General features: G+C 38.9%; 1 protein-coding gene across 1 annotated transcript in view; it reads right to left on the bottom strand.

The window, feature by feature from the left end:
• EFL1 (elongation factor like GTPase 1) overlaps positions 1-24,795 on the bottom strand; it is a 167,421-nt gene that overhangs the window by 108,933 nt on the left and 33,693 nt on the right. Inside the window, exons 13-14 of the mRNA XM_065411755.1 lie at positions 2,708-2,859; positions 1,442-1,617 (exon numbers count right to left, since the gene is read on the bottom strand). Coding sequence (XP_065267827.1) covers positions 1,442-1,617; positions 2,708-2,859 — 328 coding nt within the window. The remainder of the gene's footprint in view (positions 1-1,441; positions 1,618-2,707; positions 2,860-24,795) is intronic.

Here is a 24,795-nt window from a genome sequence, read left to right as displayed (position 1 = left end):
GACAGTGCCTGTGTGTGTTCTGTATGATGATATCTACATCAAATTCTATTTTTACCTTTCCAAATTTCAAATTAAATTCAACCAAAATTTATTGAAATGCATTTATCAGAAATCTGTATGCATTTATCTGAAAGCACAGAACTGAGCACCCTTCACTAGCCTGAAATTAAACCAAGATACTTTGTGCACATTAAGTTTTAAATAGTCAGCTGTCCCTTCCTCCTCATAAAAGTGACCTGCAAAGAAAAAAGAACTTGGACTTGAGTTCTATCTTTATAAAGAAGCAGAGAAAGTTCAGACTATTCACCTCCCACAACTTTTTTCTTCCTGCTTATATTTTACATTAGAAATTCAGGTTCTGTCTAGCTTGAAAGACTCTGAGATGTCTGCAGAACTAGTGAACTAATGACCTTACCAGAGTCAAAAGAGTGGAAGTTGAGTAACTGAGAAAATAATTTTTAGCTAGAGCAAAACTCAATATGATGAGAAGTGAATTGTCTGATATTCCTAAGGTAAAACACACCAAAAATGAAAACGTTACACAAAAACTTTCAGGCTCTCTTTATCATTATGAAGCAGCTAAAAAGGGCACAGGCCTAAATTCTTTGAAATCCTTTGCAGGTCATCTTTAAGCTACCCTATTGGCTTAGTTCTAACATTTGGAAAAGGCTAACTGTTATAGTCATCAAGCTAAGGTTTATTATCAGATTTTTTCCAGTAAAATCAAAGGATGATCCATTATGAATTGATCAGCTCTCAAAAAAAAAAAAAAAAAAAAAAAAAAAAAAAAAAATCACAGCTGTAACCCTGTGGAATAACTATATAAACCCTACCCTAGAGCGTAGTCTGTGTCTCCCATAAGAACAAGGGCCCAATCAATCACATATCCATAAAAAGGCATCTCTTACATACTAGGCAAAATCCTATCTTTCATAGATTAATGTTCAGAAATCTTGATTTAAAAGCCTCCAAAACTTAAGTGATAGCAATGAGCTGGCAGTTAGACAACATACAACAACATTCAGATACAAGCCAATTGATTAAAATAGTCACACAGGAGTATTACAAGTCACATGAAAAATAGCTAATGTAACACACACTATACATAGATTTTATACACACTCTTAAGAACAGGATACACGACATACAAAACCACCAATACTTACTTCATTAAATTTCCACTTGGAGCTGCAATGCAAGTGAGACTGATAGTCCCTCATTTTACAATCTATGATTAGGCACATAATGCTTAGTTTTGTTATAATAAAAAATACTAAGTAAAATTTTGGCAATTAGTTTCCTAAGTCACTTTGACATTTCTGGAAAAAAAATTACCCAAAATTATTAATTGGTGAACAGCATTTGAAAAGCTGTTTGTTGTTTGTTATCAATGCTGTGAAACAATCCCAAACGAGGTTAACATTTTACTATCACCTCTTACCTTGTTCAAAGATTCAGCAGGATCATATTTTGGTCCCAGAACGAAGATTTTTTGCCCTCTTCGCACCACACCACTGAACACTCTAGCAAAAGCAATGAAAGACTCCTTGTCTGCTTCTTGTTTCACAGTTTTTAGGGTCATGCTCTCTGTTTGACTAGTGAGCTCCTGCTCATCACCTAATCAAAGTTAAACAATAATGAAGTGTAAAAACAGTTTCTGTAGCATCTTGAGAAAAAATAATAATGAATCACAGCGCCCAATCACTTGCGAAGAAATATTAGGAGAAAGCAAGGAACTGCTGTTATGACTCAAGAGTCAGGCCTTATCCACACATTTTTTGTACTGGTGTAACCATTTAGGTTAGGGGCAAGATTTTGGTATCAAAATATAGTTTTAGCAGCCTAACCCCTATGGTGAACAGAATTATATTAGTACAAAGGTGCCTAACACTACCATAGCTTATTCCCCTCCCACACAGGAATATCTCTGCAGGTATGAAGCACTGACATAACTGCGCCCACACCAGGGGGGTTGTACTGGGGGTGAAGGCGTACAATGTGTATGTGTAGACAAGTCCTCAGACAAAGCATTACTAAGAACCACAGAGCCAAATGTCCCTACCAGATGTTCTTTTAAATAGACAAATTAAATGCTTTTAGGAGGTGAAGGAGGTTGGTGGAGACAATCTGTAAGTAACGCCACTACCATTAGGGATTAACCTTTTCACTTATTTAAAAGTCCAGTTTACTGTAATCATGCACACTTAACAGGCTATTTACATATAATGACATTCAGGTTAAAGATCATAGTGATACTGATCGACTAATTTGATTGGCTATTTGTGCCAACCCCTCCCTCCCTTTCCCTTACACTCTCTTCACCTTACTCTCACTCCACCTGGCCTCTAGGCTCCTCTTTCCTTCCCTCCCTTTTTATCCCTGCCCTACCCTCTTATCCACTTCCCTTGTCTTTCCATCTAGTTAATCCCACTTCACCAAACCACATCTAGACCATTTAAATAACCAAACAAAAATTTCTGGCACGAATATGGTATCACTCTGTTTGTGTATACTATCCCTTTGTCTTGTCTATTTAGATTGCAAACTCTTCGGGAAGGTAGTCTTTCTTATTCTATGTTTGTACGGTGCATACCCAGCACAATCAGGTCCTGTTCTCAGCTGACCCCTAAGCACTACTGTAATAAAAGCAAAGTATTTCCCCATGAGCAAAATGGATGACAAAAGACAGTCCTGAGAAATACCGTACCTTTTGTCTCACCAGTCTTCACAGTCAGTTCAGATTCATTTCCAGAAAGGGCGTGTTCTGGTAGCTCTTGTCCTTGACTGGCTATCAATTTTTCTGCATGTCTTTGTCTTGCAAGCTCACGTCTTTGAGCAATTACTTCTTGTGTTAAAGGCCTATATTCCATTTAAAATCATTAACATTTGGAAATACCATTCATTTTCCAATAAATACAAAGGAACTGAAATATTATGTCGGACAGACAAAACTGAACTTAAATTTCCAAAAAAATTTCAAGGTTTATTAGTGAAGTATTTCCAGCAGTTTTTAAGGCAGTAATAAAATATCCTATTCTTCTGCTACATCCAGGAGGAATCTATTGTGCTACATTTCTGCTGATACTTGTGGTGTTAAAATAAACCCATCGCATGTGTAATTGTTCTGAGAATTATCACTCTTTTGGTGAATAGTGACTTGATAACAGTCATGATAATTAGAATCACAAGCTAGTGCTATTACAGTAATAGCGGAGAATAAAATGGAGTAAGTGTGCAGTTTAGAAATATTTATATCACACTAACTTTGAACAAATTGCAAGAAAAATTATTTTCTAACCAACTATCAGTGAATACATTCATTTTAGATTGCTTGTACTATTTTGGCATTCAAATTTATTTCTCAGCCAAGATTGGAAGCTACCCAGAGCGGAGAAAAGGTTTTGTTTGGTTTACTCACCAGCTTAGAGGGCAGGTATCTACCCTAAATAGCATGTGAAACCGTTACTTTAGTGAGCTGAACAGGAAACAGTGAAGGAACAGCTTCAAAAAAAAAAAAAAAAAAAAAAAAAAAAAAAATTCCTAATGAATACTCTGAGTGAAATCCTGGCTTCACTGAAGTCAATGGCAGTTTTGCCACTGACATCAATGGAACCAGGATTTTACTTCCTGTATTTACATTTCTTTCATACATCAGTTCACTGGATACTTCTACCTTACACTAATCCAAATTAATTCCTATCCAAAATAACTGCATCTTCTGTGTCTTGCGGAGCAAAGGAATTGCGTTTAAACAGCCAAAAAGAATTTTAATATTCTGGTACTACTTCTCATTAGTCCATAGTCCCCCTTTCCTTAAAAAACAAAACAAAAAAACTATATTACAAACAAAAACAAATGTACTAAGTCACAAGCAGAATGACCAGAAAAAACTAGATTTAAAGAAGTTAACCACAAGGATAGCTAGCCCTGAGGGAATTTTTATCGTTTTTATTTTCCTTAGCAGCATAATTCCTTCCAAAAGGTAATATAGGTAGAACTGTTTCTAAATACAATTATACAATTTTTCTCAGACATTTTCATTGCATATCAATGGCTTATTTTAAATTTACTTTTAAATTATCTGTGCATTTTTCAAAATCTGGCCATAAATAAAACTTGTGATATGAGGCACTCAAATATGTGGAGGCCATATAAACACTTAATTTCAGTCCAACCACAGTCGCTCCCCGAATACCTTCCATTAGCTTCCTCTCTATGATGGCTCATCAGTGAGCTGTACCTGTGATCTCTTTCATGGGCACTGTTTCCAAGTGACAGGCCTCTGCCTGAACTCCTTCCAGAGTGGAACTCTGCAGTTCATTAGGCTATAACCACCTCTATTCCCACTGTACCACCAGAGTTACAGGGTAAGTGGTACTTTATATCCCCTTGTAATCTCTCATGAGGGCATCCTCAGATGACAGGTTTTGCTACCTTCACCTCTTTTAGGGTAGAACCCACAGTTCTACCAGTCTCCAACTGGATCATGGGATAGCAGTCCCACTGTTTCCAATTGTGTTAACAGGGCTGGCCCAACTTTAGTTGTTAACTGCCAGATGCTTCTCTCCAGGAGCATGTGACCAGTGGCTGATTAGAGTGACTCAAAACAGCTCCTTCCAAACAGATGTATAGTCCATATGCTCAGAGGTCCATGGCAAACAGAGAAAAGGGTGAAGACACAAAAGATCTACATGTCTGGGTCCCACCCAAAACTCAAACTCTCAAAGCTTAGGTGAGCTGCCCAGTTACCTCAGACACATCACTGTGGCCTGGTCTACACTGGGAGGGGGGGGGGAAGGAAATCGATCTAAGTTACGCAACTTCAGCTACATGAATAACGTAGCTGAAGTCAATGTACTTAGATCTACTTACCACAGTGTCTTCACTGTGGTAAGTCAACGGCTGACACTCTCCCGTCGACTCCACCTGTGCCTCTTGCCTTGGTGCAGTACTGGAGTCGACGGCAGAGTGCTCGGCGGTCAATTCATCGCGTCTAGACTAGACACGATAAATCGACCCCCACTGGATCGATCACTGCCCGTCAAGCTAGCAGGTAATGTAGACAAACCCACAGAGTCTCTACCTTACTTCCACATCCCTAGAACATGCAGCAAGGTATAGAACTATTTCTGGGCAGGGAGAGACAGGCTGCCCTCCTGCACTCACTCTCAGTCCCTCCCCCTGAGCAGCTGCTGGTTGAGCTCCACCTCCTTCATTCTCTTGGCAGGGTTATTTAAGGGATTAGTGTTCATCTGATTTTAGGATCTGACTCTGGAAAAAATCAGCCAGATTAACCTGCTGGAAACAGGCAGGTAGGTAGGTAGATATTTCCCAATGAACAACTATCCCACTGTCCTGTTATGGACTGCTGGTATTTTCCCCAGGGGGTATCTTATCTCTGTTATTGTTTCAATTCCTCCTTGTTTTCAGCTAATAGCCTTCTTTGATTTAACTCCACGAAGTCAGACAAAAAAAATATATCAAACAGGTAAACTGAGACACATAATAGTAATAGAAAACACTACAGAACTCCCTCATCCTCCATATTATATGACGACATTCAGTTCAAAGTCCTCCTCACATTCAAGACCCCACATGATTTTGCCTCCACCTAGATCTCTGCTCTCATTTCCTCTTAGTCTGTACATCTTCAAATCCTATTGCCTTTCTTTCCTTTTTTTCTCTTCCTTTGTGGTTCAGTTTTTCTCCTGCTACCCCATAGACTGGGAAGTTTATCCCTCCTCTTGTCCACCAATTACCTTTCCTCTTCTTCACAGCTTCTGATAGTACTTCCAATATTGTCCTCATAAATCGTTCCCTTTCCTCAACTATTGAGGCATGTCTTGTCTTGGTTTTTCCCAAGAAAAATCTCTTTAAGGCATTTTGCAAACATGTAAATTGTAATGTAAACATGTTTAGGGCATTTTGTAAACATGTTTTGTAAACCTGTACTTTTATGGAATTATATAAATGGCTTTTAATATTACCACCATGTGTATACCAGGTCCTCCATGTGTGGTGGTGAATGGCTTTGAAATTTAATGCTGCAAAATACATTGTTGTTAAGAGAAGATTTCTAACGGTTATATCTGATGTTAAAAAAATAAAGCAAAAGCCACAAGGAAACTTGAGCAAAAGGTGCTCAAGACTCTCCTAGTCGCCTTAAAACCTGTTCAGATTTTTCTCCCACCCCCAATTCTCTCTCCACCAACTTCTCTTCACTGACAGATAGGTCACACACAGTGTTAAGAATAACTAGACAATAAGCAAAAATTTTACAGGACCAGTATGGTGAAAGTCGGGAACCTAATAATCCCCTCTCTTTATAGTGCTAAAAAGAAGAGGAAAATGACAAATGAAGGTCATGACACACCAGAAATCTGTAACACAGATGTTTCAATAGGCACAAAGAGGTGGTTTAAAACTTTGCAGGCCCTAATATCATGCCCGGGATCCTAAGGTTCGGGATCATTACTTTAAGGAATTGCCTTTTCCATGAAAAATGGATGAAGGGTCCATCCAAATTGGTATTCAAGCCTTATGAGGAGATTACTTTTTGCTCATGTGTTTCAACTATTAAATCCTCACATGTAACTTTCTTTTTAAAATAAATACTGACTAAATGTTAGCAGTACTTTCTGAGAGAACGCATAGCTCAACAACTATCACTGCCCAAATAAATCCACTTTGATGTCCCCCTTCTTAATTCTTAAGCTGACAACTGCGGTCATCTTCTCAATCAAACAGCAACCTTACGGATTTTTATACTTTAATAGATATTTACAGCTTTAACTACATCGTAAAGATTTTCCCCTAAAATTCAGATTAGTGAAGTAATATACTATTAGTGATATTGTTTATATATTTAAGGTTCATTTACTCTCTCACTGTAGGCAAATCTTTAATGTTATGCAATGATGATAATTACCAATTATTTATTAGAAATATATCCCATCATAATGCTGCAAAACTGGAGAGAAACTATGGTCAGTGTTGGTAGTAAAGGGGAAAAAAGGAAAGAACCGACAAAACAAAGAAGTGGAATACTTCCAATTATATTTCAATTCTGAAACAAATAATAATATCTAGTTAAAATTTAAGGGGCAACACACACGCACAATTCTATTAATGTTTTGGTGCCAAGCTGTGCATCATGAAGAATCACTTCAAAGCCATAATGGTACTTGACCAAAGTAGGTCATAACAAATCTTGATATCACATATGCCCCTAACTCATTTTGTTTTGTTTGGGTAACATTTTAGGATTTACTAGAATTTAGCTAGTGAGACCCCCCACTTCAGAAAAACACTTAAGCATGTGCGTAAGTCCATCCCTATTCAGGATAGCATGTGCTTCAATCATGACTTCAATTAAGTGCTGTCCTGAATAGAGATGGACTTAAGTACATGCTTTAGGCTCCAATTCAGAAAGCACTTAAAGCATTTCTGCCTGCTTTATGGATCTGGAGAGAAGTAGAAAGCCTATTCTGAGAAAGTGAGAAGAGAGCACTTCATAGGGCAGTTGGGAAAGGAGTGTTCCCATATGGGGGGCAGCTTAGAAGAAAAGTTTTCCTTCTCCCTCCAATCTGTCCATGTAGAGATCACTCTTCAAATAAACTTTGTTGTGTGTGTCTCCCCCCAGCCCATATTTGAATTTCCAAGCTGACTACTGTTGTGTTCTCAACCAAACATGTAATATTAAGGCTTCTGACACTTTAATAGATATTTACAACTTCAACTACATTTTAAAGATTTTTCTTATATCTAATCTCCACTGGATACATACACAAAAAATTGGTTTGACCCAAGAACAAGTTGTCACCTTCATTAGCACAGTGCTGGAGCAGAGCTTTACTACAGACTCCAAGAGAAGAATGAAATCTAATGGGTCACTAGCAACACTCCCTGAAACATCTGGATATCTTTGGAGGTCTTCCAAAAGTACTGCCTACGCCCAACAATATTTAGTTTATGAGCGGTCATCAGATTACAGAGATGACGTGGCATTATTATTCATTATTCTATCTCAAGAATTAAGTAGTCATCTCAACTGATTAAACAATTTCACTTTCCATCACTGCTTATATGATGTATTGTCAAGTGCATAATTTTTTTAAAAAGACTCTACTCCTGTGCTCTAAAAGACAGAGCACTGGTAAATTTATGCAAGGCATATTGTTTTCTAATGGAAGCGGTACTTTTTCTATTTTTAAGAAGTTCACGTTTTTAGCTGTCAGACAAAATTTACGTAAGATACATAACTTTTTGGGTACATTAACCATTTTTGGTTAGCAAACCATTTTGGGGTGGGGTGGTATGGAGTGCAATCACATCTGAATTGCATATTTCTTCTAATGTAACTTTTCAGACAAAATGATGAGGGGTTCCTATAAATAAATTTGTCATTTTCCACTCCTGGATTTTCCTGTATAAAATTTTATTTGCCATGCTTTCTCTATCATCCTGAAGTAATGCCCTAAATAGGCCCAGCTTTAGCTAAGCTAAGAAACATAAGCATGACTGATCAAAGAACATTTCTTCTGAACTAAAATTCCTATATAGGGTGATTATAAAGTATTAAAAATGGACAGATTCGAGTCCATTTGAAAACATATACCAGATTTTATACAGAACTCCTTAGTAACCTTTGCACAAAGTGAAAATCACAGTATGCTGATATTTATCAGCATAGTTCTGTTTTTAAGTTTATGGGAAGAGGATTTAAACAGTCAAATGTTCAAAGTCAAAAGCCAGAGTGGTTAACAATATGAAAAGAAAAGTCAGTTTGTCTGAAAAGATGAAACCAAAAACAGAGATGATAAAGTAGGAGTAAACAATGCAGATCAGTTTGCGGTTTCCTTTCTTTCTCTTAGTCTTATTTTGTTCTCTTGTTTTTTCTAGTTACTTTAAAATAATGGTCCAAGAAACAAATCACTTGATGCTGGTCTTCTTGCTTGTTATCATCCAGTATCACACCTTCCTTTTTAAAGCAAGCTGACCAAAAAATCAGAAAAAGAAAGCCTCCATCATCATCTGCCAGCGTCCTGAATTCTTCTAAGGCAGGGGTCGGCAACGTTCGGCACGCGGCTCGCCAGGGTAAGCACCCTGGCGGGCCGGGCCAGTTTCATTTACCTGCTGATGCGGCAGGTTCGGCCGATCGCGGCCCCCACTGGCCGCGGTTCGCCGTCCTGGGCCAATGGGGGTGGCAAGAAGTGGCGCGGGCGAGCGATGTGTTGGCCGCGGCTTCTCGCCGCCCCCATTGGCCCAGGACGGCGAACCGCGGCCAGTGGGGGCCGCGATCGGCCGAACCCTGGCGAGCCGCGTGCCGAACGTTGCCGACCCGTTTTAAGGTCAGGCTTTAAGCCATGGAACACAGAGCACTTACTGCACTCCTCAGGTAGAGAGTCATTCAGTCTAATGCAGATCAGATCTCTTCAGTTCAACAGGAGAGAGACTCCTTTTAAGTTCAATTATGATAAATTGAAGAAAAAAATATTTGGTGTGAACAAAAACAAAATTTTGAGATCAAAATGAATGCTAAAAATAAAAGAAGTGATGATGGCTATTTAGGACTCTACTTTTTCTATTTAGTATGTAATAGGTAGAAGAACACAAAGAGAAAGAGCTATTTGTATACATTGTGCCTAACTGGAAAGGCCAGTTAGGAAGAAAAGGAGTTGAAATGTGACTGGCAGTTCTTAAAAGATGTAATATTAAAGGCTCAACATCAAGCTATTCTGATGCAGAGGGAAGATAAGAAGAGCCACAGATGGCCAATGTGGCTGCACAAGGAGCTTTTTAGCTATCTAAAAAACAAAAGGGATACATACAGGAAATGGAAGGAGGAGCATGTCATCAAGGAAGTTTACACAGGAATAGCGCGAGCATGTAGGTACAAAATCAGGAAAGCCAAGGCAAAGAATGAGTTACAGCTGGCAAGAAATGTCAGAGACAACAGGAAGGGGTTGTTCAAATAATAAAATAAAATAAAATAAAATAATAATTAATAATAATAAAAGAAAGATCAAGGATGGTGCGGGTTTGCTGCTCAATGGAGAAGATGAGCTGGTAACGGAAGATGATAGGAAAGCAGAGATGCTCAATGCTTACTTTGCTTCAGTCTTCGCACAAAAAACAACATGTGATCGGACAACTAGCAAAGTTACCATAGACAATAAAGGGAAAGGGATGCAGATAGGGATAAGTAAAGAACACATCAGAGATCCTCTAACCAATCTGAATGAATTTAAATCAGCGAGGCCGGATTAATTAGCTGAAGAAATCTTGGAGCCACTAGCAATAATATTAACAGACTCATTCATGACAGGAAAGGTCACAGAAGACTGGAGAAGGGCTAACGTAGCGCCCATCTTTAAAAAGGAGGAGCTCAGAAACTATAGACCAGTCAGCCTGATTTTGATAGCTGGCAAGCTACTAGAGCAATGCATAAAACATTCCATTTGGGAATACCTGGAGGATGAGGGGTAATCACCAGCAGCCAGCATGGATTTACCAAGAACAAATCTTGCCAAACCAGTTTGATTACCTTCTGTGACAGGGTAACTGATTTGATGGATAGGGGGAATGAAGTGGACATAATATACCTGGATTTCAGCAAGGCTTTAGACACAGTCTCCCACATGACATTCTGATAAGTAAGCTGGAGAAATTTGGGCTCAACAGAACTACCATTAAGTGGATACATAATTGGTTAAACAACCGCAACCAAAGAGTAACTTTTAATGGAATGATGTCTGATTGGAGGGAAGTCTCAAGTGGGGTTCCACTGGGATATGTTCTGGGCCAGTGTTGTTTAACATCTTTATTAATGACCTGGATATAGGTATTGAGAGCATACTGATCAAGTTTGCAGATGACACAAAGCTACAGGGCGTTGCCAATACCTTGGAGAATAGAGCTAAAATTCAGAGGGGTCTTAATAAATTGGAGAGCTGGGTGATAGACAACAAAATGAAATTAAAGACAAATGTAAAGTGCTACATTTAAAAAGAAAAAACAAATGCACAGCTACAGAATGGGGGGAAATTGGCTTGGCAGCAGCACTGCTGAGAAGGATCTGGGAGTTGTGGCATATCACAACCTCAACATGAACCAGTAATGCGATGCTACTGCCAAAAAAAAAAAAAAAAAAAAAAAAGGAAATGCAATTTTAGGTTGCATTAACAGAGGCACAGCATGCAAGTCACGGGAGGTGACAGTACCACTCGACACAGTGCTGGTTAGGCCTCAGCTGGAGTACTGTGTCCAATTTTGGTCACCAATGTATAGAAAGGATGGAGAGAAACTGGAAAGGATCCGGAGGTGAGTGACAAAGATGATCAAAGGGATGGAATGCAAGACAGAGCAAAAGCTGAAGGAACTGGGTACATTTAGTTTGGAAAGAGGAGATATGATTACAGTCTTCAGATACTTGAAAGGCTGTGTGCTGGGGTGTACCAGATCCTCTGAGGCCCCCTGCCAGAGGCCTCATTGCCCTGCCACACCCCACCCCAGAAAAGGGCCATGGAGAGGGTCCTCCAAGCTGCCTTGGGACACAGTCAATCAGGGCCCAGCAGGCTAGTATAAGAAGAGCTGCAGGGCCAGAGTGAGTTCAGTTCCTTGCTGGAGCTGGAGGACTGTGAATGGTGTGTGGCTGGCTGAGAGCGCTGCAGGACCTCAGAAAGGACAGTGCTGGCAGAAACCGGGCAGAGTGAGAAGGAGCTCTTGACTGGTTGCTGGGACTCCATCAGGACACGTCCCTGAGGTGGGGTCCCAGGGAATTAGAGCAGCAGCATGGCTTAGATAAAGAGACATGGCAATAGCTCCTATCTACAGGGTCTCTGGGCTGGGACGCGGAGTGGTGGGCAGGGCGGAGTGGTGGGCAGGGCTGAGACCATTAATAGACTACAGGACTAATTAAGGACCTAAGCCCAAGGAGGGCTATAGGGACAGGAGTGTGCAATTAATACAATTTACTACATGTGGTGCCATAAATATACAGTATATACATGTGCATGCACCCACACACCTCACCTCATTACACCTTAAAAAACATATCCAACCATTTTCCTTTGGATAAATGAACCCTGAGATTTATAGGGGAAAAAAGCAAAATGTGTACTTTAAATAGTGTATAGTTTGATGTAAAACAGCTCTGATTCCAACTGTTAAAGGAAGAACTAGAAGATATCTTGCGTGAGCTGATTTAAAATAATTATTCTCCTGGTCTAACATGTAGTCCATTCAGTTAGGGTTGTTGTTTAGCCAGTAGGTTCAATCTGGATTTTATCCTGGCTTCTCTCAATGTCAATTCCGACATGACTGGTCATTCCAAGTACTATTATTAGAAATTATATTGAAAAAATAATGCTTTCAAATAAAGTTTATATATGTTATAGCATAAGGAGCAGAACACAACACAAGATTAATGCACATCAGGCACTGGATATATAAACATACTAATGACAGTTCATATTTTGATTTTAAAGTCTATGTTCTCCCCAGCTGGCAAAATCAAGGAGAGGTGAAAGCAAACTTGAACAACTCCTGGGTCACCCACACAGACAACCTCAGACTTTCAACTCTCAAGGAAGAGGGATCTGCAGCTAAATGGAGTGGTCAGGCAAAGATAATTGAAATTACACAGGAAAGACTGAAAGAGGGAAGTAGAGCAGGACGAGGAGCCTTAGGTCCCAATCCCACCAATCACAGAGAATCCTCATGACACAAACAGTACGTCTATACTTACCTCCGGGTCCGGCGGTAAGCAATCGATCTTCTGGGATCGATCCCGGAAGTGCTCGCCGTCGACGCCGGTACTCCTGCTCCGCGAGAGGAGTACGCGGAGTCGACGGGGGAGCCTGCCTGCCGCGTCTGGACCCGCGGTAAGTTCGAACTAAGGTACTTCGACTTCAGCTACGTTATTAACGTAGCTGAAGTTGTGTATCTTAGTTCGAAGTGGGGGGGTTAGTGTGGACCAGGCCAAAGACTACGCACTGCTCAGGTAGCATAAGTAGCACTGCTCACTTAATAGGGCTTTCATGCTGTCACTGACTCCTCTGTGGCTGCATACTAGCTCCATTGCAAGGTAAACAGAAGCCATGAAAAACAATGTTGCAATGTGTACAACCAACATCAAGCATTCACTGAATTACTATCAAGTAGGTTTTAGCTTGGAAATCCATCGATTTTTTGGGGCAAAGCAAAAAAACCCACTGCTTTGCTTATTCTCTTGCAGGCAGCTCAGAAGCAATCCACAGACTTCCAGCTGCAGAGTGTTTGTGAAGAGGGGCTGAGAGGAAAATCAACCTCTCTCTCTCTCCAACTTCTGCTTTTTTTATGACCTTTCAGCCTCTTCAGATTCTCCTTTCCTCCTCTCTGGACCTCAGTGCTGTGGAAAAAGGCATTCTACGCTAGGATTAAGCCATTGTACTACCGTATTAAGGACAGGTATTTCAAACTGAATAAAAGAAAAACTCACATATTACAGGTTAATATAGTTATGATTTTTCAAAATAAACTTGAAGGAACTATTGACCTTGTCTGACATATTAATCAAGAAATGAGTAAATATTAGATTTAAAAGGATTAATTAGATTACCTATGTAGAAATAATAGGTAGTCAGTAGTATTCTTTAGGTTGCAAAGGCACTTATGAGTTCCTTAACTTTTCTCTTTGACTAAAATTTTCCATGCTTGATCTCAGCCTTAAAGGGGTTTAAAAAAAGTTTGAGCAACATTTGTTTATGAACTATTTCCCACTCTGAAAACTCAAACACTAATTGAAAATATTTTTCTAAATTTTTGAGTTTCCACTAGGGCTGTTGATTAATCGCAGTTAACTCATGCCATTAACTCAAAAAAAAATAATCGCACTGTTAAACAATAGGATACCAATTGAAATTTATTAAATATTTTTGAATCTTTTTCTACATTTTCAAATATATTGATTTCTATTACAACACAGAATACAAAGTGCACATTGCACACTATTTTTTATTACAAATATTTGCACTGTAAAAATGATAAACAAAAATAGTATTTTTCAATTCACCTCATACAAGTACTGTAGTGCAATCTCTTTATCGTGAAAGTGTAACTTACAAATGTAGATTTTTTTTTTGTTACATAACTGCACTCAAAAGAAAACAATGTAAAACTTTAAAGCCTACAAGTTCACTCAGTCCTACTTCTTGTTCAGCCAATCGCTAAGACAAACAAGTTTGTTTACATTTACGGGAGATACTGCTGCCTGTTTCTTATTTATAATGTCACCTGAAAGTGAGAAAAGGCGTTTCTATGGCACTTTTGTAGCTGCGTCGCAAGGTATTTACATGCCAGATATGCTAAACATTCGGATGCCCCTTCATGCTTCAGCCACCATTCCAGAGGACATGATTCCATGCTGATGATGGTCGTTAAAAAAATAATGCATTAATTAAATTTGTGACTGAACTCCTTGGGGGAGAATTGTATGTCTCCTGTTCTGTTTTACCCGCATTCTGCCATATATTTCATGTTATAGCAGTCTTGGATGATGACCCAGCACACATTCGTTTTAAGAACACTTTCACAGCAGATTTGACAAAACGCAAAGAAGGTACCAATGTGAGATTTCTAAAAATAGCTACAGCACTCGACCCAAGATTTAAGAATCTGAAATGCCTTCCAAAATCCGAGAGGCATGAGGTGTGGAGCATGTTTTCAGAAGTCTTAAAAGAGCAATACTCCGATGCAGAAACTACAGAACTCGAAACACCAAAAAAGAAAATCAACCTTCTGCTGGTGGCATCTGACTCAGATGATGAAAATGAACTTGTGTCAGTCCGCTCTGCTTTGGATCGTTATCGAGCAGAACCCATCATCAGCATGGACACATGTCCTCTGGAATGGTGGTTGAAGCATGAAGGGACATATGAATCTTTAGCGCATCTGGCACGTAAATAACTTGAGACAGCAGCTACAACAGTGCCAGGCGAATGCCTGTTCTCACTTCCAGGTGACACTGTAAACAAGAAGCGGGCAACATGATCTCCTGCAAATTCTAACCAAACTTGTTTGTCTGAGCGACTTATTCAACAAGAAGTAGGACTGAGTTGACTTTTAGGCTTGAAAGTCTTACATTGTTCTATTTTTGAATGCAGGTTTTTTTGTACATAATTCTACATTTGTAAGTTCAACTTTCATGATAAAGAGATTGCACTACAGTACTTGTATTAGGTGAACTGAAAAATACTATTTCTTTTGTTTTTTACGGTGCAAATATTTGCAATCAAAAATAAATATAAACTGAGCACTGTACACTTTGTATTCTGTGTTGTAATTTAAATCAATATATTTGAAAATGTAGAAAACATCCAAAAATATTTAAATGGTATTCTATTAACAACAACACGATTAATTTTTTTAATCGCTTGACAGCCCTAGTTTCTACATATCTCAAAGTTAATGTTTAATATATTAAGATGTTATAATTACTTAAAAGTTATCTGAAAAGGATTAAATAAAGTTGAGCATGTTTGTTCATTTATGGTATACAAAGAAAGTTTTGATTTTTAAAATTTTTCCCTATTTGTTTTTTTACCTTAGAAATACCAGGAGCGTCAACACTAGTTTCCTGTGGTTTTCCTGAAGGAGTCTCTGGAATGTCTCTGAAGATGTAAGCTCTCACATCTCTATTATAAGAGTGGCCAGTTGACTCCCTAAAAGTCTTCTTTCTTCTGTAATGTGGGAAATTAGTAGAGGAAGAGTGGGGCGCTACATTTTCTTGTTATATTTTGAAACTTAATTGTACAACATAAACTTTTAGGTAATAAAATATTACTCATGTTTCTTTCTTGGGGCTTGAAACACCATACCAGACACCTGGTCACTGGGGAACTATAAAACAAAGACAAAGAGCTACATCTTCAGTCCAACTTATGGCTGCTTTGCAAAACTGGTCAAAATAATTTTGAGAATGCCAAAATGTTCCTGATGAAATTTTCATCAAAACCAATACATTTCCATGAAAGGTCTCTCAGATCCAGGATGGAATTTCTGGTCAGAGAGAGAGAGAGAGAGAGAGAGACACACACACACACACACACACAGACATACACAACCTGCACCATGACCCCACCCCCTCAAAAGCCAACAGCCTGGGGGTTAGGGCTCTCACCTGGAACATGTAACACCCAGGGTCAAATTGCTGTTCTGAATCAGGAAGAGCAGGGACTTGAACCAGCATCCCAGGTGAGTGCCCTTACCATCAAGCTACTGGCTATTCTGACCAGATCTGGATCTCACTCTTCCTTAGGGGTTTTCACAAAAATTTTTAAAAAATCTGATGGGGATTGAAAACACAAGAACAAAAAGTTTCAAAACTTTAAAGTTTTTCCTGAAATGTAATTTTTTTTCTGGCCAGCCTTACTGCTTTGTGATGCTGAGGCAACAGACTGGCCAGAATGCTGCACTAAGGGGAATCTCTGGGTTGCTTAAAGCTGGTATAGCTGGCACCAAACAATCAATTCCCAAAACCCAGTTTTAGAGAGTGTGGGATCAGCATGCTCTGTTTTCTGGCTGTTCCTTGACAACAAAATATCCCCTATGGGACCACTTCTAGCTAAAGTTAGGGTAGTTCTTACTTATGATAGCTTATAATGGTCCTCTGACTCTGTTTCCATTCAATTGCACCAAGGACTGGCTGATCCACTAGTAGACCTGGGCAATGTCTTGGTGAGAAATCTAGTCCAGCTTCTGGGAAAGGGGAGGGTGCTGGTATTTCTACTAGAGCGTGTGTGGGACTGAATCTTTAGTATTAGCTACTGACAATTAGATATGGTCATTTGAAGCTGCACTCCCCTCAAGAGATAAATGTAACCTTAACTCTGCCATCCTTTGGTCCGTCTACATACACCCGTTTACCAAATTATTTTTCCCCTCCCGCAGTAGCTGTGGATGTTTGGTGTAGCAGTTGGTTCTGCACAGTGCTTACAAATGCAATTGATTGGGACTGAGCTTACATATACCTGATTAAAGGCTCGTGGGCGCACACAAAAACTGTCAGATGAAACTTTCTCCATCAGGAGCTACTCTTTCATGTCAGATATTACTGTAAAACAGAGAAGGTGCACAAGGGTCAGTCCTTCCTCTTCTGCACAAACTCCTTTACTAAAGTTCCCTCTCCCAACACAACATTCAGTTATAGTTACTGAATGAAAAATGGCTAAAAAATTACCCTAAATCCAAATATTTAAAAAAAAAAAAAAAAAAAAAAGAGCAGTTAGTTGGACCAAATTTACTCAAGACATTCCTCTTTTTTAAAAAGATTTCAGTCAATGAAAAGTAGGACTAATATGGACAAATTTCAGACACAACCCAATATCAGTCTTGGCATTAATAACTTATGAAGAAAAAACAAAAAAAAATTAAAAAAAACTCAAAGGGCATAAAAATTAACACTGCGTGAAATTTCATACCAATTGACCATCTACTTTTAGATGTAAACAGGAATTTTTGCCCCATTTTAAGATCTTTTAAAATAGCAATCCTAAGGATGAAGTTAACAGGCACCTCCATAATTTCAGACACTGATAGTTCTTTCAGCAAATGTCTAGAGATACCTTCCCTATGTACTCATGAATGGCTAAAGAGGCCTTGTGGTCAAAACTGTACTTTAACAACAAAGTCTGAGGGAAATATGTCTCCAATTTATCTTTTCCAGTTGCTTAACTTCCATGAAGTCATGGTCACAAGCAAACTCCTAGCTGTCAAACTAAGTAGGAATCTGCCATCTATTAAAAGCCTTAAACCTGAGCAAATTCCATAGAGTCCTATGAGCTAATGCCATATAGAGTGCTTCATGATTATGCTCTTTGTGATTAAGTCCAACCCATACAGGCTTTTCTGCCTGGTAAGAGGCACAATAAATATTCGTTGAATTGCATCCTTAACACAAAACTCACAAGAGCAGATTCTATTCATTGGAATTTAGTGCACAGATATGACCAAATGGTCTTCCTACCCCTTCTTAACTTCAAAACATGTTTGTCAGTCTGAGTCCAATCCAAGAAATACAGGGAGTCCAAGATGACACAATGCTCAAATCCCAACCATGAATTAATACCCAGAAAACTGACTTTGTGTTCAGCAGCACCTTAAAAAGCTGAACTTATAAGAGCAATTTCCATTCATAATAATTTAGAACAGAGTAATGAAAAAAATATTTTTCTGCCCCTGCTAGAGACAACTAGAAATTCTAGACAGCTCGTAGTAGAGATAAATGTGGTATAGCAATAAACCAACCAACTGAAAATAACTACAATCAATATATAAGAAAACATAAAACCACAGAGGTCTTATAAAGATGAGGCAAAAAGAAAAGTTCGAGTATGCTCCATATCTGAACTACAATTAGTATGCAAGAGCAACTATAAATGTGTGAGTGTGACCGTTAGAGCCCCTCAATGCCAACTGGTAGAGGGCCCACCATACTGTAACTCATATCAGGCCTGACACCCTCATTACTGCCAACATACTGTTGTCATAATACGTATGTAGAAGTTGTCATGTAAGGTATCGTATGTAAATTGGTGACACGATGGTCACAAAAATCACTGAGTGATTGTAGCGAGGCAGTTACCCCGCTCCTGGGGAAAAAGGTAGGCTGACTGGGTGAGGCTGCCACAGCTGTGGCCACACTCAATCAGGCCACAGCTGGCCCTGATATAAGGGATAAGGGAGGAGCTGGGTCAGTCTCACTCCAGCCTTGGAGTGGGAAGGACCTAGCTGCCTGGGAGCACATGGTACCTAAAGCAGAGCAGTGCTGGGGAAGGGCAAGAGGAGCTGGGGAGCTCCAGCCTGGCAACTCCCCAGGCTGAGGCCTTGTTAAGGCCCAAGGAGGTACTGGGGCTGCAGAGGTGCAGCCCGAGGATAGGCAGAGGCAGCTGGTCCAACCCCCTTGCCAATGATGAATGGCAATTACAGACTGCAGTTTGCCCCAGAGAAAGGGGGCTAGATGACGACTGGCAGTAGCCACTGAGGCAAGGTGGGCATAGGGAGAGGGGGGTCCCCTGGGAAGGGAGACCCAGAGTGTGGGGGCACTGCTGTGGGGCAGCACCCCAAGGAAAGAGAGAGATGCCGGCCAGCAGGAGGCACTCTGAATGCTGGAATTGAGCTAATTCCCGAAGCAACAAGCAGGAGGCGCCGCAGCAGCGAGTGCGCAATCTGCTACAGTGATCTATGTACAGACTGGGTACAAAGAGTTATATATTTGCGCTGGAAATATGTTCTTAAAATTGGTTTGGGAGGCAGTGTGTATACACCAAGCCTGACAAAGGAATGTTGATTTACCTGTCTGACCAACTTGATTACAGGCAGAAAACAAGACAGGTACATTTACATATAAGGTAAACAAAGTTAACAAGTGGCAGAGGAGACAGCTTAGTAAGCATGCTGGATGACAGAGTCAGCACTCCAGGACAACTTCCTGGCTCTTGAAGCAGAGACAATGGATTTTGGATAATATAAGTGGAGAAAAAGACATTTGAGTTTCCCATCACTTAAGGGACAAAAGAGACCAGACCTCTTGGAATCTGTGAAAGGTAGATCCTCCAACTATGTGGGCTGAAGTCTCTGAGAAATGACTACAGGTGAGGAACTGCCTGAGGTCAAGATTGTAATGTGTTAAACTTTAGACACCAGACAGCATGCTTTATTTGTTTTGTTTGTAAGCATACCTGTTTGTGTTTCTCTTGCTTAGTATCACTTAATGTCTGTTCTTTATTAATGAACTTATTCTTGTTTTATTATAAAACCCTCTCAAGTGCTGTGGATTATTGTGAAGTATGAATCTTCAGCTAACTTAACAGGCTAGAGTGTACACTGTCTCTTTGGAGGCAGCAAAAATTTAACAATTTCTGTGAGTGTCACAGTAAGAGGGATTGGACACTGGAGAAAGATGTCTCTGGGGGAGTCAGGTTCACTGATTGTTACCTGCAAGGAGAGGTTAATCTGGCAGAACCTTGAGGAGTTTGCTGGTAGACAGACCTGTGTGACAGGAAGCTGACACACAGTCTAATCTCCATCTGAGGCAGAGGGATAACACAGTGGTTTACTGTTCTGGGTGTCCTGAACAGAACGTCACAGTGATAAATAAAATAAAATCAATGTTTGCTGTGATACTTTTGTAGGATGCTGTAAGCTATTCCTTTGTAATCTCACGAATACTCAAAGAGAGATCCAAATTTCACCCATGAATACAAACTGTACCTTCAATCAGTTCCATATGTTTTAGTTGAACCCAAATGTAGCATGTTTCCATATAAATGAAGAATGCATTTCAAAGCAAACACATTAAATAGGTTTTCTCCTTTTCTGAGACCATATTTTACTTTGTTAATTACCTAAGTAGATGTCATACCAAATGTTGGCATGTAATTCTGACAGGATGTTCAATTGAATAGTGTCAGTGTTCACTGTTACAGATTACTTAAATAAGGTTCAGTGCAAACCACAAATGCAATCCAGGAACAGATCCGCTCAGAGCAATAAATGTAGCTGCATTACAAGGCACAGAGCCCTTTAAATGCAAGTGTAAATTTACCTGCAAGAAGATGGTGAGTTTTCACACAGTTTAGAACTTTATAAATATTCACTTATTTTGATTAAATACATTCGCAATGTTGTTAGTTAAAGTGTAGCAAATTGTAACTGTTTATATTTCTTTAAATATAACCTTTAGGGAATATCAGAAAGGAAAGTGAGTGCCTTAACAGTTGAAATATACACCAACCTGTTGGTTTAAGACATGCAAACAAGCAGCTAGCAGAAAAAGGCAATTACCATAGTAATTTCATGGAGAATTGTTGGGGAAGTGCCAATTTAATGGTGATATCTAAGGAAAAATGCCGATTTCAGGCAGATGGAGCAGAAAGTATCTTTCATATCATTCAGAGGAAAGTGGTAGGGATATTATGGGATCCATACCACCTGCAATAGTCATAAAAAAGGAAGAACCCCATATAGCTTTTATGTGGCCAGTGTATGTGTTCTGTAGGTAACACTGTAATCAGTTCAAGGTAAATGGAGCTTTGGAACTTTTATATATTTAAATACATTGTTTCACATTTTAAAATATTATTCATACGTCAGATTCTACAAAGTGACTTTAGGAGTGGGTCATGGCAAACTCTTCTTGCTAGACTTTACATGTTATCAAGATTTTATACTATACAATAGTAAGTTCAAAAGTACAAGTAAAGAAAGCAATCACAATAGTCTGTAAATACTCCCCGCTTATATTGTTATAAAGTAACTCAAAGTTCCAAAAATACAACCCACAAAACAGCAAGAGCCAGCATATTATGTATAGTAAGCCAAATTCTGCCTTCACTGACATCTGTGTAACCCCATTTACCATTAATCAGGGAAAAAATTAACTTAAAATGCTAAAAGGAAGAAGGTAAGAAATAAGCACGTACTGTACTGAGTTACAATCAACTATAACAGAGTAAGCACCCAGTTCTGCAAACAATTAAGCATGTGAGTAATAGATTCATGGGAAAAGTCCCACTGAACTCCTGGATTGGAAAACCAACATCAAAAAAGTAATCAGGATTATACTGGAGCCAAATACAGAATAAAAGGAAGAATTCAAATCTCTCCCAAGTTAGGTGGATAATACCTGCTAACCAGGTATAGCCTGGGCAGATCCCAAGCATTTTCCATCTTGCACTAATGGCTTAATAGCAGAAGAACTATTTGTTTCTATAGTAAGAGATTAACATAATTTTTCTGATTACAAACACATTTAATCTTATCATTTAACCGTCTGCAGGTAGAAGACATTACTTGTTAATTTCACAACCTTTCAGCAAGATAAAGACTTCTAATAGCAGACTCAGAAGAGGGAATTTTACCTAAAATCCCCCCCTGCCCCCACCTCCATTACAAAACATGTTTATACAGTACTTAGTAATAGATACTTTTTAATTACTCAGTTTCTAAAATACTCTACTAGAGTAAAATGGGCGAGGTCCTCTTTCAATGTTTTCTTTTCCTAGAAGGCAGTACACATCAAAAGGAGGAAGTTCTTCAGTTTTGTGAAGTCATCCTCTCGCTACTGAATATCTCATGAAAATGCATTTTGAATCTAAATATGATATAGATATGATCTAAATATGATGTAGATATTTGTGGTACTTGAGGTTTATCAAATTAGAAGATTTCAAGTCAACAGAATACTATGTCTGAGCCACTTCTCACATGAAACTGAAGGGTTTGTTAGTGAATTTCAATTTTGTGTATATAACATGAAAAATTATGTAATGTTCTCCTTATACATCAGGTTTATGAAATTAGTATTCAGTACTACTTTTCTGGCACCGAGACTCTAATCTGGTTTATGATGGGGAGTTCACAAGCTAAAAAGGAAGCAGGTAATAATAATTTTAAAAAAAGCAGTGACTGGCCCAGAAAACAGTTTCATGAATGAAAGTAATGTGACTTAAAAAAAAAAAAAAAATAGGTTACAAAATTAGACAAGTCTACTTTGAGAGACAGATGCCTGGTAGGTAACCTACATTGACAGTGATCTTCCACAATGCAATAATATTTTCACTCTGATGAACTACTGTTTTCTTCTTCTCTACTAGGCACAAACATGCTTTTCTTCAGTTTCAGGGCTTCATATCGGTCATCCGCCTACCCTTTACTATGGTAAAAAATTTCTGTGGCCCAAACAAGAAAAAAAATCCTACTATTCATGTATGTTTGAATAGCCATATTCCCCTCCTAAAGAAGAGTCTGCCTCCTCTCTCTTCTCCTCCTCCCTGCCATTTTAAGAATTTAGGACAGAATGTTATAGAGCAGACTTATGACAAAAGCTGAGCCAAGAATAATCACTTTTATGCCCAAGTCATGTCAAGTTGTAGAAGAAAGCATATTTTACCTTTAAGTTCTAAACTACTAAATGCAGTTGTTTATTATAGATATGCAGGCAAAATACAGTAGATGCTCATCTCCCAGACCTGACTCTTTTTTCCAGTGGCTGATTTTACAGCAGAGAAAAAGATAGGAAATGTCATCCCAGAAAGCAATTCAAGGCAATTACATGTCACTAGCTGTGGACAACTGGTTGCTGACTTACAAAACACTAGCAAAAGGTTCCTTAACAGGCTGAGCCTCTTCCACAGACTAACCTGCCAAGTCCATTGCTATTTGACAGATTCAAAATTTAATTATCTCCTATTCTGAAATTATACAGAATGTATGAGAGTAGGAATATTCTGTTATATATGGACCCAACAGTCATGAAAAGGAAAAGGAAAGGAAAAAAAAATACTATTTTTTGCTTTGAAGTTTACCCACACAGGACAAAGGCAAAGTGTTGAGCAGGGAACAAACCTTCGCTGGAAGAGAGATGGACACCCAAATTAGTCTAATCTATTTCCAGCCTATATAAATCCTGTTCTAATCATTTAATTTCTTCAATTTATTATTTCAGTTTGGTTTTGTTCTTATTATAACTAATGCTCTAACATTAGATTAATTTTAATGCTTATTTCTATATATATAATTTTTTATTTAAAAGATCTAAAGTATTTCCCTATCCCCGTTTCTTCCTACTGTTGAGCAGGACCATGTCCTCTCAATGTTAATCACTCCCCTTCTGCACAGGATGGGAAGGTTAACCACCCCTGCAGCACTGTTGTACCCTGGACCCAGAATAGCCTTCTCCACCTGGTACTGGAATTAGTGCAGGGAGCAGGGAATGGAGACTGGGCAGGCCAGGAGGAAAAGCGGATGGCAAGAGATTGCAAATTGTCTCCCCTCCACCATCTACAGCAGTGGTCTCCAAACTTTTTTGATCGCGCACCCCATCAGTAAAAAATTTTTGAGCATGCACCCCCTGCCGTGCCGGCTCTACCATTTTTGCCGAAGCAAAAATAAATAAATAAATAAATAAATAAAAAGCCGCTCGGACTCCCGCCCGAACTGCCGAAGCAAAAAAAAAAAAAAAAAGCGCTCCTCCTGCCGCGCATCCCCAAGGATCCTCTTGCGCACCCCACTTTGGAGACCACTGATCTACAGAACTTATGCACATAACCCTTCCCCCACTCTGGGGAACTGTCATGGCCACAGAAGAGTTGCTGGTAGAAGGATTCCACCTTTTTTCCATAGAAGTTAGGAAAGTACCAACCCTATTTCCCTAATGGGAACATTTGGGTAAAATCTAAGAAATTCTCCACCATTTAAAAACACCTGGGAAATTAAATGCAAAAAGCCTAGCATTAATGCAATATTAAGGCTGTAAGATCCAGCAGCCAACCATCAAGTTAAGGTAAGGATGTTCCAACATTAACATTCTTCCATTACATATATTTAGTGTTTTCTATTCTTCTAAAATTGTTAAATGTAAAGTTGCAAAATTAAATTGCTCTTCTTTTTTTATATATATAGAGAGACAGATATAGATAGACAGACACACACAAAGAATAAAAACTGCGTGCACTGTGGCCAAGTTAAGATTGCTGAAAATGCTTGATCTGACTTCTTGATCTTGCAGTTAATACTGCCTTACAGCTATTTTTGCTGTTAACTATGTATATAGAACACACTGACTGCTGTAATTACAAACACTTAAATATATCTGCAAAATTATCTTTTTTTTAAATAAGGACCATACTTTGCTTCACTGAGGTTTTTTTTTTCCTCTTAAAAAATGAATCGCATACATTTGTGGATTGTTTAGGAATTGTTTAGCTTTAAACTCTAAGACAAAATACAAAAGAATTTATAATTGGTTAAGTCACT

The sequence above is a fragment of the Emys orbicularis genome, chromosome 10 (assembly GCF_028017835.1).
Source record: "Emys orbicularis isolate rEmyOrb1 chromosome 10, rEmyOrb1.hap1, whole genome shotgun sequence".
NCBI lineage: Eukaryota > Metazoa > Chordata > Testudines > Emydidae > Emys > Emys orbicularis.
The sequence above is the reverse complement of the archived record's forward strand: the minus strand, read 5'-3'. Positions and strand labels throughout refer to the sequence as shown.